At 58.2% G+C, this 14099-nt stretch overlaps 1 protein-coding gene across 1 annotated transcript; it reads left to right on the top strand.

Moving 5' to 3' along the window:
• Window positions 1-1186: 1186 nt before the first annotated feature.
• SPRED3 (sprouty related EVH1 domain containing 3) lies at window positions 1187-9451 on the top strand. The gene is made up of 5 exons (XM_075016594.1): window positions 1187-1357; window positions 1443-1611; window positions 4101-4171; window positions 7477-7647; window positions 8756-9451. The coding sequence occupies exons 1-5, from the start codon at window positions 1187-1189 to the stop codon at window positions 9449-9451; spliced, it is 1278 nt and encodes a 425-aa protein (XP_074872695.1).
• Window positions 9452-14099: the final 4648 nt, after the last annotated feature.

Here is a 14099-nt window from a genome sequence, read left to right as displayed (position 1 = left end):
TCAGGTTTGACTTTGCAGTGGGTGCACACAAGACAGGCTGTGAGGCGGGGAGGCACAGTGCCCGAGCAGTGCATGGGTTACACACTGTACATGGCGAGAACTGCCTTGCCTGGGCAATGGGTGCAGTGAGTGCCCATGAGACAGGCTGTGCATTGGCAGGCTCTGCAGTCTCTAGGGGACGGAGGGCATGCACTGCCCCTGCACTGGCAGGAGATGTAGCGCTGGCGCACCGGGTAGTCTGCAGCACCCGTGCAATGGAGGGCATCTCACAACCATCGGCCAGGTGGCGTGCGATGCCTGTGCAGTCTGTGCAGGGCCATGTGATGGGTGCTCACAAGGCAGGTTGTGTAACAGATGGCATGCAACACCCATGTGATGGGCATTCACGAAGCAGGCTGCACAGCAGAGGGCGTGCAGTGCTTGTACAATGGGCACCCATCAGGCAGGCTGTGTGACAGTTGGCATGCAGTGTCCATGCAATGCTTGGCATGCAGCACCCGTGCGATGGTGCTCACAAGGCAGGCCGTGCGACAGATGCACCCGTGCGATGGTGCTCACAAGGCAGGCTGTGCGACAGATGCACCCGTGCGATGGTGCTCACAAGGCAGGCCGTGCGACAGATGGCAGGCAGCACCCGTGCGATGGTGCTCACAAGGCAGGCCGTGTGACAGGCAGCAGGCAGCACCCGTGCGATGGTGCTCACAAGGCAGGCTGTGCGACAGATGCACCCGTGCGATGGTGCTCACAAGGCAGGCTGTGCGACAGATGCACCCGTGCGATGGTGCTCACAAGGCAGGCCGTGCGACAGACGGTGGCAGCACCCGTGCGATGGTGCTCACAAGGCAGGCCGTGCGACAGACGGCGGCAGCACCCGTGCGATGGTGCTCACAAGGCAGGCCGTGCGACAGACGGCGGCAGCACCCGTGCGATGGTGCTCACAAGGCAGGCTGTGCGACAGATGCACCCGTGCGATGGTGCTCACAAGGCAGGCCGTGCGACAGACGGTGGCAGCACCCGTGCGATGGTGCTCACAAGGCAGGCCGTGCGACAGACGGTGGCAGCACCCGTGCGATGGTGCTCACAAGGCAGGCCGTGCGACAGACGGCAGGCACATACAGTCTGTGTGTGAGGAGCCAGGCATGGGGCGGTGGGTGCTAACGGAGCCTCCTTGTGCCCCTGCAGTTACATGCTTCGGGTGCGAGCTGTGGTGATGAGCCGAGACGACTCGAGCGGGGGCTGGGTGCCCATGGGCGGGGGCGGCCTGAGCCACGTCATGATCGACAAGGTGCGGCGCCCCGAGGAGGGCGGGCGGCGGCACCAGTACCTGATCTGTGGGGAGCGCCTGCGCGACCAGACCGTAAGCCTGACTCCTGCGGGGGGGGCGGGGGGCGGGGGCAGCTTGCGCCCCCCCCCGGCCCCTAACCTCCCCCTCTCCGTGGCAGACCATCCTGGAGTGCGTGCTGAGGAAGGACCTGGTCTACAACAAGGTGAACCCCATCTTCCACCACTGGAAAGTGGGCGACAGCAAGTTCGGCCTGACCTTCCAGAGCCCGGCCGACGCCGCGGCCTTCGAGCGCAGCGTGCAGGCCGCCCTGGAGGACATTGCCCAAGGTGGGCTGCCCAGGATGGGGCTGAGCCTGGCTGGCCCTCCCCGGGGGGATCTGGGCTGGGGGACCTTGGGCCTCACCTCCTTGACCCCAGGGCAGTGGCTGGTGGTGTGGGTCCCGCCTGTCGCCCCTCTTGGGGGCTGTTGGTGGCGGGTGCAGGATCAGGCAGTTTCTCTCTAAGGCAGAGACAGCCAAACAGCTGTGGATACAGGGCAAAGAGCCACGTATTACAGATTTATCCTTCTGTCTCTAGCTCTATAGATACAGAGCCAGAGCTCTGTAACGATAGGTGTGTACATAGGTGGGCAGCGGGAGAGCGCAGAGGTTTGAGCATTGGCCTGCCAAACCCAGGGCTAAGAGCTCAACCCTGCAGGGGCCATTTAGGGTTCTGGGGCAAATAGGTGGGGGGGAAAAAAAAAGAGGGGCAGTGCTTGGTCCTGCCAAGAGGGCAGGGGACTGGAGTTGATGACCTCCCGAGGTCCCTTCCAGCTCTATGAGAAATAAATCTATAACACATGACCAATGCCCTTCCCCAGCCCCGGCTCTAACCCCTTCCCCAGAGCCAGGCTCCCACACCCCTGCTCTAACCCCATCCCCCTCCCCCACCCCTGCTCTGACCCCATCCCCCTCCCTCCCCCAGAGCCAGGCTCCCCCACCCCCGCTCTAACCCCATCCCCCTCCCTCCCCCAGAGCCCTGCACCTCAGCCCCGCCCCCACACCTTACCCAGTGCCTGGGACTCCCCACTGCCGTTCGTGTCTCCCTCCGGGGCGCACTCGCAGAGCGGCAGACGGCAGCACTCCTGGCACATGGCTCTGAGGAGGAACCGCATTTCACTGCTCAAAGAGCCACACACGGCTCGAGTGCTGGGTTCGGCCACCCCCGAGTTAGAGACTCGGAGCCAAAAGTGCCGTGGGTAGAGTGCAAAGAGCCATGTTTTATCCCACTGTCCGTCCATCCGTCCGTCTGCCCAAAGCAGCTCTGTGTGGCAGACGGAGATAAAATAAATCTATAATGAGGGGGGTGGCCAGCGAGCAAGGGACTGGGGGCGTCAGTCCTAACCAAGCCAACCGCAATGGTGCGTGTGACCCACATCCACCTTACAAGGGCCTGTGGAAGGCAGCAGGCTTGGGGCTGTCCCCAGCGCGGCCCCCGTCCCTGCCTGCATGACCTGAGGCACGGGCACTCTCTGCCTCGGTTTCCCTATCTGTGCTGTGGAGATAAGAACCCCTGTGCCCGGGCAGGGAGGGGCTGTTGCCATTCAGGAGGCTGCAGTGTCTCTGGCTGGGATCCCACAGCGGAGCTGCCCTGCGGGAGGGCGGGAGCCAGCCAGCTCTTGAGCTCTGGGAGTGCCGGGACTCCCAGCCCTGCGGGGAACACTGTCGTCCCAGTCGCCCTCCAGGCCTGTCCATCAGCCCCTTCTCCCTCAAGCCCAGCCCAGCCCACGGTGGAGTAGGGCAGTGTCCTGGCTGATAGCATGCCAGCTCCCAGCAGAGCCACTTGAAGAGCAGCTGGGCACTGCAGGGGGCCTGCCTCCTTATCTCCCCCCACAGCCCTCTCCACCTGCTCCCTCTGTGGGCTGGGTTGCTCTTAACTCCTCACCCTCCCTTGGCCTTGTCGCTGACTCCTGCTTGGCTTCCGCCCCATCCAGCCCCTGCACCCCTCCCCTCCCCTTGCCAGCCAGGGGCTGTTTCCTTCTCCTCTGCCGTCCATCCGTGCTGCCAGGCGTGGCTGGGGCCTTTTCCCGGCTTGTGCCCCCAGCCGCTAGCACAGACGTTACATCTCTGGGCACTTGATCCTTCCTCCTTGCAGGTTGCCCCTCTGCGTGCCCTGCTTACCCACCCCACTCTACCTCCGCGAAGCACAGCCGTCCCCACCAGGCCGGAGCACCCCAGAGTGCCCATTGCCCTGCACTGGCTGGGCCACATCAAGCAAAGTGCTCCACAGAGAAGCCTGGCTTTGCCTTCCCCTCCCATCTGCTGGGCTACCCCTGGGGTGGGGACCGTCCCTCTGCCTGGGGTGCACCTTCCATCGCCCCAAGGCCGCCTGCTGTGGGCCTCCAGCCCAGGGCCTCTGGAGCTACAGGCACAGGGCAGCTGCCCAAGCGAACACCCCCAGCTTGCTGTAGCACTGGGCCAGGCCTGCTGCAGCCACTGGAGGCCGAGTGTCCCCCACACACAGAGGGGTCCGGGCTCAGCTCCACCCCCCTTGTCTTTGGAGGCCCTTCCCTGGCTGCAGAGCTCCGACACCCCCAGATCCCTGCTTGATGGGCAGAGGGGCTGCACCAGGCGCTGGGCTAGTTTGAAGCAACCTGGGTGCACTAATGTCCCCCCCTTGGCCCCAGGTCCCAGCCAGGCAAACTCCGATACAGCTCCTCCAGATTCCCACACCAAGAGCTTTTTCCCTGCTCTGCCTGCAGTCGCCATGTGCCTGCCTGGGCTGCAGCCTCCTGGGGATCTGGCTTTCATGGACCTTCCTCTGGTTTCCCTTCCCAGGTTCTCTCTCTTCCTCCTCCTCCTCCTCCTCGTCCCACGAGGATGCCGACGGGACGGATGATGCCGGGGTGGTAAGTGGAGAACGTCTCGGACGCGCAGGATGGGGTGAGGGGACCAGCAGCTGGACATGAAAGTCTGGCCCGGTCCAGAGAGAAATAAAGCACCAATGAGCTGTGCGGGGGGTGATTCCCTGGAGCCGACTCCCACGGGAAGCAGGAGCGTCTCCGTGCCGGACCCAGACCGGTGCCCCTCTGGGAGAGCCGCTGTCCCCAGACCCTACTTCTGGGGCTGAGTGCAGGGGTAGCTGGGCACAGTGTGAGTCAGAGTAGACAAACTAAGGGTCCGGTAACGGAATCCGCGCACTTGTGAGCGCCCTTCTGTGGCCAAGGGGTGCCACGTAGAGTCTTGCCTGGTCGTCAGGCCAGGTTCTGGGGCTAAGCTCTGACTAGCTCCATCTGCGGTGCGGTTGGTTTGTTTGGGGTTTGTGGCCAGTCTCCTGCCACTGGGCCTGGACCTTGCCCAGGTCTAAATTCAGCTCTCGCTTGGAGCTGTCCATAGTGCTGCTGGTCCCCCCCGCAGCCTATAGACCTGCCTCCCTCAAGCACCTATCAGAAACTGCCAGGCACTAGCCCGGCAACTCTTTTATATTGGCCTGCCGGGCCCTGATTGGCTGCAGCAGAGAGAGCCACTCTGTCCTGCCTAAAGGACCTCTTGTCTGCTCCTTTCTCTGGGATGGGGCATGCCAAGGCCTCTGGTCTCCCATAGGGCCATCGGGGCATGTCCAGCCTATCACAGGTCCCTTATTACAACTAGCTGAACACAAGCCCCCAGCGTGACCCTGTGACCAGAAAAATGAAGGCCATCCTGGGAAGTGTCCACAGGTGTCTCCAGTAGCAGCGGAGCTGGTTTTCCCTCTGTGGAGGCAGCTGGGCTCGTGCGTCCCACCCAGGGCTCACAACTCCAGCAGGGTGTTGAGGGCAGGAAAGGGGTCAGAGAAGGGCATGATCAAAGGCCTTGCAGAGCCATCGTGCATTGCTAGGCTCCAGGAGCTATTTAGAAAAGGCTGTTCAGTCTAGTGGAGGGAGCTGGAGCATGGCCCAGTCGGGGGGAAGCGAACCTAGAGCCATCTGGACTGGAAATAAGGTGGATGTTCAGAACAGTCAGCGGAATTAACCAGGGGCTCCATCTCTCACCCTTTTTGCATTGAGCTGGGATGTTTCCATACACAATCTGCTCTGGGAATTGTTTGGGGGCAGTTCGTTGGCCTGTGTGATCCTGGCGGTCAGCTGAGTTGCATTTCTGGCCTTGAAATTGGTGCGTTGTTTCTAGCCACTGAAAGCCCTGGCAGTCAAAATGACAGCACACTCCACCGCTGGGTGGGGACCAGGCCCTGGCCCTGGCCCCCTGGCCGACTGGTCGTCTGAGCAGAAAGAGCTTGTGGCCATGTGCAGTGGTTTCCACCCTCCCTTGCCAGGGAATTGGCAGGCACGTCAGTCTTGTGTGACATGCCTGTGACAAGCACAATTTAATAGCAGAGTGGGAAAAGTATCCCCAAAGTTACCTGAGTAAAAGTACAGCTGCATTCATGTCTGGATACTTGAGCACAATAAAGATGTACCAGGCGTGTGTGTACTTTTACTCAAGCAGTTTTCCAGCAGAACTCCAGTGACTTGTATTTAAGTACATTCCCTGCCCCTGACACCCCAAAGCAGCTTTACTTCTACTCAAGTAACTTTTTGGATACTTTTCCATTTCTGATTATGAGTACATATAACCAGATTCCAGTGGGTCCTAAGGGCCAGGCAGACAAGCAGCCCAGTGTGCCAGGAGCTGTACAAACGTAGACTAGCACAGAGTCCACAGCCAATGGGTGGCCATAGATGCAATGCGTGAAAGACCTGTGCGATGCCATTCTGCCCTGGGAAACACCCCCATCCAGTTCCGTGTTTGCTCCTTGCAATGAGTGGGGCGTGAGTGCCAGTCCTGGGAACAGCTGTCATGATTTTCAGGGTCTCCATTCTCACAAGGAAATGAGCCGGGGGGTGAGGGATCCCAGGGAGGGCAGGGGACATAAGGGCCCAAGTTGGGACCTAGCGGATAACCACCCAACGGGGGAAATGTGGGCTGGTATGGGTCTGGACTGAGCCTGGGAAAAAGGAGCCCTGCGCAGCTGGGCCAGTGTCCTCCTTTTACTGGGATGGGATCATGGCAGCCTGCGCCAGCCAGGCAGTGTGTGCTCTGATCAGTGTTTAGCAGAGACACCTGTCAGGACCAAGTGGGTGCCGCAGGCAGCAGGATGGGGGCAGCCTCCCTGAGCCAGCAGTGTTGGCCCCAGTGTGGTGCAGGGGGTGCTGTGCTGCGAGGAGCAGGGTGGGGGCCCAGCAGGGGGTGCTGTGCTGCAGGGAGCGGGACAGGGGCCCAGCAGGGGGCGCTGTGCTGCGGGGAACAGGGCAGGGGACCAGCGGGAGGCGCTGTGCTGCAGGGAGTGGGCAGGAGCCCAGCAGGGGGCGCTGTGCTGCAGGGAGTGGGTGGGGGCCCAGCAGGGAGTGCTGTGCTGCAGGGAGTGGGCAGGAGCCCAGCAGGGGGCGCTGTGCTGCAGGGAGTGGGTGGGGGCCCAGCAGGGAGTGCTGTGCTGCAGGGAGCAGGGCGGGAGCCCAGCAGGGGGTGCTGTGCTGTGGGGAGTGGGCAGGAGCCCAGCAGGGGGTGCTGTGCTGCAGGGAGTGGGTGGGGGCCCAGCAGGGGGCGCTGTGCTGCAGGGAGCAGGGCGGGAGCCCAGCAGGGGGTGCTGTGCTGTGGGGAGTGGGTGGGGGCCCAGCAGGGGGCGCTGTGCTGTGGGGAGTGGGCGGGAGCCCAGCAGGGGGCGCTGTGCTGCAGACAGTGGGTGGGGGCCCAGCAGGGGGCGCTGTGCTGCAGGGAGCAGGGCGGGAGCCCAGCAGGGGGTGCTGTGCTGCAGGGAGTGGGCGGGAGCCCAGCAGGGGGCGCTGTGCTGCAGGGAGCAGGGCGGGAGCCCAGCAGGGGGTGCTGTGCTGTGGGGAGTGGGTGGGGTCCCAGCAGGGGGCGCTGTGCTGCAGGGAGCAGGGCGGGAGCCCAGCAGGGGGTGCTGTGCTGTGGGGAGTGGGTGGGGGCCCAGCAGGGGGCGCTGTGCTGCAGGGAGTGGGTGGGGGCCCAGCAGGGGGCGCTGTGCTGCAGACAGTGGGTGGGGGCCCAGCAGGGGGCACTGTGCTGCAGGGAGCAGGGCGGGGGCCCAGCAGGGGGGCTGTGCTGTGGGGAGCAGGTGGGGAATCCACAGGGACCATTCCCCCCACACACTCAGCAGTGACCCCGGTGCAGCACACAGTCCTTCTTCCTCAGTGACAGTCTCCACCTTTGTTCCCAGATGCACACGGACAGTGAATCCTCCTCGAACAGCCGGAAGGAAATGCTCCCCAAACACATCACCATTGTGACCAGTGAGTCCTCCTCTAGCTGCTACATCCGCTCGCCCGCCTCCGAGGAGTTCGCCTTCAGCACGGCCCAGGGCTCTACGCCAACGAGCCAGGGAGGGCAGGTGGGTCTGGGTGGGGAGGGGCGGGGCTCCGTGTCCCTGTGGGCGACGGGAGAGGGCTCTGGGGAGCTGGAGGAAAGCTGGGGGGCCCTCACTGCAGGGAAAGCCAGCCTGCAGTGGGGAGGCGGGGGGACACGACGGAGCTGGGTTTGTGCCTTTGGAAGCACAAGGAACATCTGCCCTCCCTTCCCCTCCCCTCCTCTGCCCTCCTCTGTTGGGTGACTTTTTGGAGAGTCTGTGAACATGAGCAGTGACTGCCGGGAAACCGCTATGTGCAGTGATCTGTAACAGAGAGCACTTTTCTCCCACCTGTTTGTGGAGTGTCTGAGTTAAGGTGGGGGGGGCATTGACAAAATCTCCCTTTCCTTAGAATGCAGGTGCCCTTGTGCACAGGGAGATGGGCTTGGAGTTAGCACCCTGAGCTGGGGCCCTGCCGCACACCCACCTGTGTGAGATGGGCTGTGTCACCACTACAAGCCTGAGTAACAATCCCGTCTCCTTCCAGGCCTTGGTGTTTTCTTTGTGAGCTCTTCAGTGCAGGGGTTGTCTCATGGTGTGTGTCTGGGCAGTGCCCGGCCCAACGGGGCCCTGATCTCGGTCGCTGTGCGTCTGGGGGTGCCCAGCCTGACGGGGCCCTGATCTCAGTCACTGTGTGTCTGGGCAGTGGCTGGCCTGACAGGTTCCCAGATTTCAATATCGATCTGGTCTTCTAGGCAGATGTGCACCCCCCACAGAAACACAGGCTTGTGGCTGTGGGCACTCTGCCAATCAGCTGGATGGCATCTGACTGTCTCCTGGGTGGCTGCCCACGCGCTCAGCTTCCAGACATGGTTCCTTCTCCTGTGCCAACTCTGATTATGGGAGTGGGGTCCTTGGGGTACAGCAGGGAGCCACGGGGTTCTGTTGCTAGTGGTTGGAGCGTTGTGGGATCTGGTGGGGGAGGCCAGGGGACAGGACTCTGGATTCTGCCCCCCGGAGCCCTGTAATGCTGGCTCCACACTTGGTCCTTCCCTTCCCCGCCACCTGCTGTCCCGCTGCAGCACGTCCTGCAGGCTAGCACAGCGGCGGCGGAAGAAGGCTGCAGCCTGTCCCTCTGTCTCCTCTGGCCCAGGTGCAGCCCCAGCCCCTGCAGCACCTGCCCCTGCACGACGAGGAAGAGCTGGAGAGCATCAACCCCTGCAAGGAGCTGTGGGTAAGCAAAGGCTACGAGGACTACCGGCGGGCGGCGGTGCAGCGGCGGGAAGCCGACCCCGACAAGCTGGCCGTGTGCGTGCACTTCGAGAAGGGCGGCAAGGAGCGCCGCTTCCCAGCGGCGGGGGGAGGCGGCGGCGGCGGTGAGGGACGCCTCCGGGACCCCAAGGGCTCCCCATCGTGCCGGATCCACGCCATGCCCTCGCCCCCCAAGCCGAAGCCCGCCAAGGAGCCAGGGGCGGGCGGCGGGGTGGCGGCAGAGGAGGACCCTGTCCCCTCCCGCTGTGTCTATTGCCGGGACGTCTTTAACAACGAGGAGAACGGGCGGGGCCAGTGCCAGGACGCGCCGGACCCCATCGGGCGCTGCGTCTACCAGCTCTCCTGCATGTGGTGCGCGGAGAGCCTGCTCTACCACTGCATGTCGGACTCGGAGGGCGAGTACTCGGACCCTTGCTCCTGCGACCTGGGACACCCACACTTCTGCATCCGCTGGCTGGCGCTGGTGGCGCTCTCCCTCGTCGTGCCCTGCATGTGCTGCTACCTGCCCCTCCGGGCCTGCCACTGGTGCGGGGAGCACTGCGGCTGCTGCGGTGGGAAGCACAAGGCCGTGCGGTGAGGTGGCCAGCGGCCGGCGCGCTTCTTGGCTGGCTGGGGGGAAGAGAGGCAAGGAGGTGAAGGTGGAGTCTTGAGCTGTGGCGGGGGGCCGATTCCCCCCCTTGCAGGCCCCACCCCCTGTGTTCCCTGTCCAGAGGGGAGAGGCCTAGGCGGTTTTATTCCGAGCGTCAGGCGTGGCTGGTGAGTTTCAGTCTTTTTTTTTTTTCCCCCTTTGAAATTTCAATATTTTGGATCCTTTTTTATACGTAAAGAAAAAAAAAATGAACCGAAAAGGAAACAAGAAAGAGAAAACGAACGAACGATGGGCAGAGGGTCACAGGGGACGGCTCTACCCCTGCTCTTCCTCCTAGCTATGTGGGGGACAGAGACAACGGAACCTCTCCTTTGCCCAATCTGTCTGGGACCACATGTGGGTGGAGGGGGGACTAATAGACCGGTTAACCCCCTCCTTTCCTTACGCCGCCTGGCGGGTCTGCAGGGGGTTGTTTTAGATGCTGAGGAAGGGATTAATGGCCCAATGGAAGGGAAGAAAATATCCGGTACAGATGGATACACGGGTCGTTACTTTGTTTGCAGGAGGGAGACAAGAGAGCGAGAAAAGCTAATTTGTGCTGGAAAATGCCCTTATTTAAAACAAAAACCAAAAACCCCTCCCCCGCTGTATTATACAGCACACTGCAGGCTCACTCACTTGTGGAACTGCCCGCAGTGGGATTCCCCTCCCCCACTGGAGCACAGTCTGAGGCACTGCAGCTTTATAGCCACACAATCCCGGGGCGTCCCTTTTCCGAGGGTGCCAGGCAGACAGGGTTCGATGTACAGGGTACACAAGCTGCAGCATCGCTCTAATTTTTCTTCCCACCCCCGCCCCCAGTGCAGTTCCCGGGGTTTATTTCTGGGTCCCGGGCTGGAATACTGGGGCTCCCCTGCAGGTGTTCGGTGTGCTCAGAGTTCCAGGGGCATGGGAGAAGGGTGGCACATAAGATTACGAGGTCAATGGATCAGGGTGTGGTCCCTGCTCTGGGACCCACATGGGGTGGAAGAGGGAGTGTGATCTCGCCAGATCTGGGGCGTGGGGCAAACGGGCACTTTGATCTCACAATTAGCAGAGAGGGGAAGCAAAATACACGTAGGCACAAAAATCAGTGGGACCCTCAGGGTTACCCCAGCTTGAGGAGTCATGACTCCCCTTGTGCCCCATGCTGACTGTCCGGGGACTCCTGTGACGTGAGGTTGGGGCTCAGCCCGCCTCCCAGTGGGGGAGTGGGGGGAGGTGTCAGCCTTCCCACTGGGCACAACTACCTCCCCCCTGCTAATTTTCAGGCATGACGTGACGCCAGGAACCTCTGGCGGAGGGCAGCTCCTGATCAGGTTTTGCTTTTACAAAGCTGACTCTGGGGTGCTGGGTGGAGCTTTGGGTTGTGGGTGGGCTTGCAGCAAGCTCTATTTCCACCCTAGGTCGGACAGCTAATTGGGGGTGTGGGGAGGGTTGTCCCCCTCCCACTGCTGGCTCAGATTCTGATGACTTAAATCAGGAGTCGCACTCGCTGAGATCACAGTAAGTGAGAGCCATGGCATTACAGTGGTGTAAGTCAGGAATATCTGGATCAATGGCGTTGCACCACTGTAAATCAGCAGTGACTGTTTAGATCAGTAGCACTACAGTGGGGGAAAGGACGTGGTGTCTGATGATGTAAATTGGGAGTAATACTGTTTGATTCAATGGAGTTTCACTGCTTTAGATCATTGAGTAACCTAGGTGTAAAATGGGAATAATTCTCTTTGTATCAATAAGGCTACACTGGTGTGAATCAGGAGTAACTTGCTTTAAAGCAAGGTCATTACATTGCTTTAGATCACTGAAGTTACACCAGTGTGAATCAGGAGTATCTTGAGTTGAAGCAATGGTGTTACACGAGAGTAAATCGGGAGTAACCGGCTTAATGGGGTAACTACAAGAAAGGTGTGGCTGATCTCTTTACACTGGTGTAAACCTGGAGCAACACCACAGAAATTCAGCAATTTGGAGGTGGGCTATTACTAAGGGTCCAGCTTGCCTGATATGGTGGGAACCTGGCACTTAAACCCCATCAGTGCCTTTGAAAATTCCCAGCCTTAAAGCTGATACATGAACTTATTTATTTTTACCCAATGCTGCAAGTTCTCCTTTGAAGCCAATAGTTTCACATCCTTCCAGAAAGGGAGTGGGTGTTTACACAGGTAACTGAACCTGAGTGAGACTGTTACAGATTCCCTAAAACAAGCAAGAGCTTTGGCAGGGCTGTAAACCCTCATGAGACAGGGCCACAGTCAGAGGCAAACTGACTTCTAGGCGGCTATGCTGGAATTACCCACGAAGGGGCACCTCTTTCTCAGCCCTTTCCTGGCCTCTTTTGGAGAGGAGGATGAAAGAAACTGGTTTTGATCTGACAGTCCACGAGACCCCATAGAGTGACCTCAGTTTTACCCCCATGTAAAGGAGATTAGAGCCCGACCCGGCGGATTTGAGAGTGTTCAGTAGCACAGTGGGTCCTATTCCCATTTCTGCACCCTGGTTCTCTTTTCAAAATCTTCCCAAAAACCAAACCAAGACAAATCATCACTGTATAAACCAGGCAAGGCTGTGTGTGTGCTAATGTCCCACCCCTGAGAACCACGAGGCTGAGACAGGAGTGAGTCTTACCAAAACACAGGAAGTGGGAGAGACCAGGTCTTGTATATTACTGCTGGAATGAGATTCCATTAGTGCTATTTTATATTAAAAAAAAACCATGGAGAGGAGCGGAGAGAAAAAAAAACCAAACAAAGATAAAAAGTTAATATAAAATAAGAATAATAATTTTTTGTGGTTGCCAATCTAACTTTTTTCCTTGTTTAAGTATTTTATCAGATTTGTATATTCAATATTGTAATTTCTGTGTATTTAAAAAAATTAAAAAGGGGGCACCTGGAGTCAAAGGAGAATGTTCTATTTAAAAGTGTATGTTGTATATTAAATCTTAGCAAAAGTGATTCTTTAATTTCCATCTGTGGTGGGGTTCGGAGGCACTAGTTTGAGCTTTCTAGGTGGATGGGGTGGGAAAGCAATCATTATGATCAAGTAACACCAGATGGATTGGCACAGATATTTAGGCATTTAGAGGTGCAAATAGCTGCCTAGTTCAAAACTTGAAATATGCCTGGTCCCAGGGAGCCCAAAATGTCTGGTTGTTTTATTGCAATCCCAACAAGAGAGAGTTTGCTTTACAAGAGGAGAAATGATGTTTCAAGCAAGGCTAAATTCCAGCTGCTGTTAATACTGTTTAAAGTAAAGTAAAATCCAAATAATAGAATATTTTAGCTGTTGTCATAGATGATGATCAGAAAATTATTAGGACCTGGCAGAAGGAGATTGCATATTATGATGAATCCCCTTTGTTTTCGGTTTGTAATTTTGTTTAAAATTTTCTCAGATTTTGTAGGTGTTCATTTCAGAAGTTAAACAGGGTAAATCTCAGAGTGAATATGGGAGATAGAGGACGAGGAAAAAGCAACAGAGGGGAGTCTTGAAAGTCAAAGCAGTTTAATACTGTGATTTATTTCATGAACTGTACGTGACCGGTAAATACACACGCCCATGCAGCGGGGGCATAACTTCCACTACGCTACACCACCTTACTTTGCCAGACTGCCTTGCACGTATGCTTCAGCTGGTTGGCTTTTAACGTCAGTACGTCGGCTGAATGTCATGGGTTGGATTACTTAGCATCCACATTTTCATGTACTTGAATGGTCCAAACTTTGGGTGAAAATCAGTACAAATAGATTTTGTGAAATCTGGTGATTTGTTGGTTAAAAAACTGAAAACAAAGGGCCTTCATTGTGACATAATATTAGCAGGGCCTGTCCCTTTGTGGAGGTTACCAAGCTGGGAGCTCACTGGCAGTTCCAGATCCATGGGGCCCCACCAGCAGCTCCAGCACTGGGGACCCGGTCAGGACTCGGGGAAACGCTGGCAACTTCAGGGATAGGAGCCAGATAGGGTGCAGTGCTCTGCCAGCAGCTTCAGCCCAGGGGACCTGGCTAGAACTGGGGGAACGCCAGCAGCCCCAGAGGCAGGAGCCAGCAGGAGTGCAGACCTCCATTGGCAGCTCTGGGGCCAGGAGCCAGCCAGGGCGTGGACATCAACCCACCGGTAGCTCCAGCTCCAGGGATCCAGCTAGTGCCACTGGAACCCTGGCAGCAGGAGTTGGCTGGGGCACGGAGCTCTGCTAGCAGGTGCAGCCCCAGGGACCCGGCCGGGTGGAATGGAGGTCTCTCCTTTTTTATTATCTTAAAAAAAAATCTTGAAATGAAAAAATTGCCATTTCAAAAGGAAATTAAAAAGGGCCAAAGGAAAATCACCATTTTTTCCCTCAGAGCTTTGTGGAAAAGTTCATTTTTGTAACATGGGAAAAGTTAATCTCAAAAAGAAAAAAAGAAAATCTCAAAATTTCCCACCACGTGGAAATACTGAGTTCCACACATCTCTGCGTGGGAGAATGTCCTGCTAATTTTTGCCTGTAGCCAATTCCTCTCTTCTTAGCAGGTAGAGCAACAGACATCAAGAATCCTAGGCTCTGTTCCCAGTTCTGCAGCTGGCCTGCTGCATAAGCTTGGGAAAGCCTTGC

This window comes from Carettochelys insculpta, chromosome 22 (assembly GCF_033958435.1).
Source record: "Carettochelys insculpta isolate YL-2023 chromosome 22, ASM3395843v1, whole genome shotgun sequence".
Lineage (NCBI taxonomy): Eukaryota > Metazoa > Chordata > Testudines > Carettochelyidae > Carettochelys > Carettochelys insculpta.
This window is presented reverse-complemented; position numbering and strand designations above follow the sequence as displayed.

What these genes read in the sequence shown, in the direction of transcription:
- SPRED3 (XM_075016594.1), top strand. Translation starts at nt 1,187, where the DNA reads ATGCTTCGGGTGCGAGCTGTGGTGATGAGCCGAGACGACTCGAGCGGG. An exon ending in AGCGCCTGCGCGACCAGACC is followed by an intron (nt 1,358 to 1,442) that starts GTAAGCCTGACT and finishes TCTCCGTGGCAG; the next exon opens with ACCATCCTGGAGTGCGTGCT. An exon ending in GGACGGATGATGCCGGGGTG is followed by an intron (nt 4,172 to 7,476) that starts GTAAGTGGAGAA and finishes CTTTGTTCCCAG; the next exon opens with ATGCACACGGACAGTGAATC.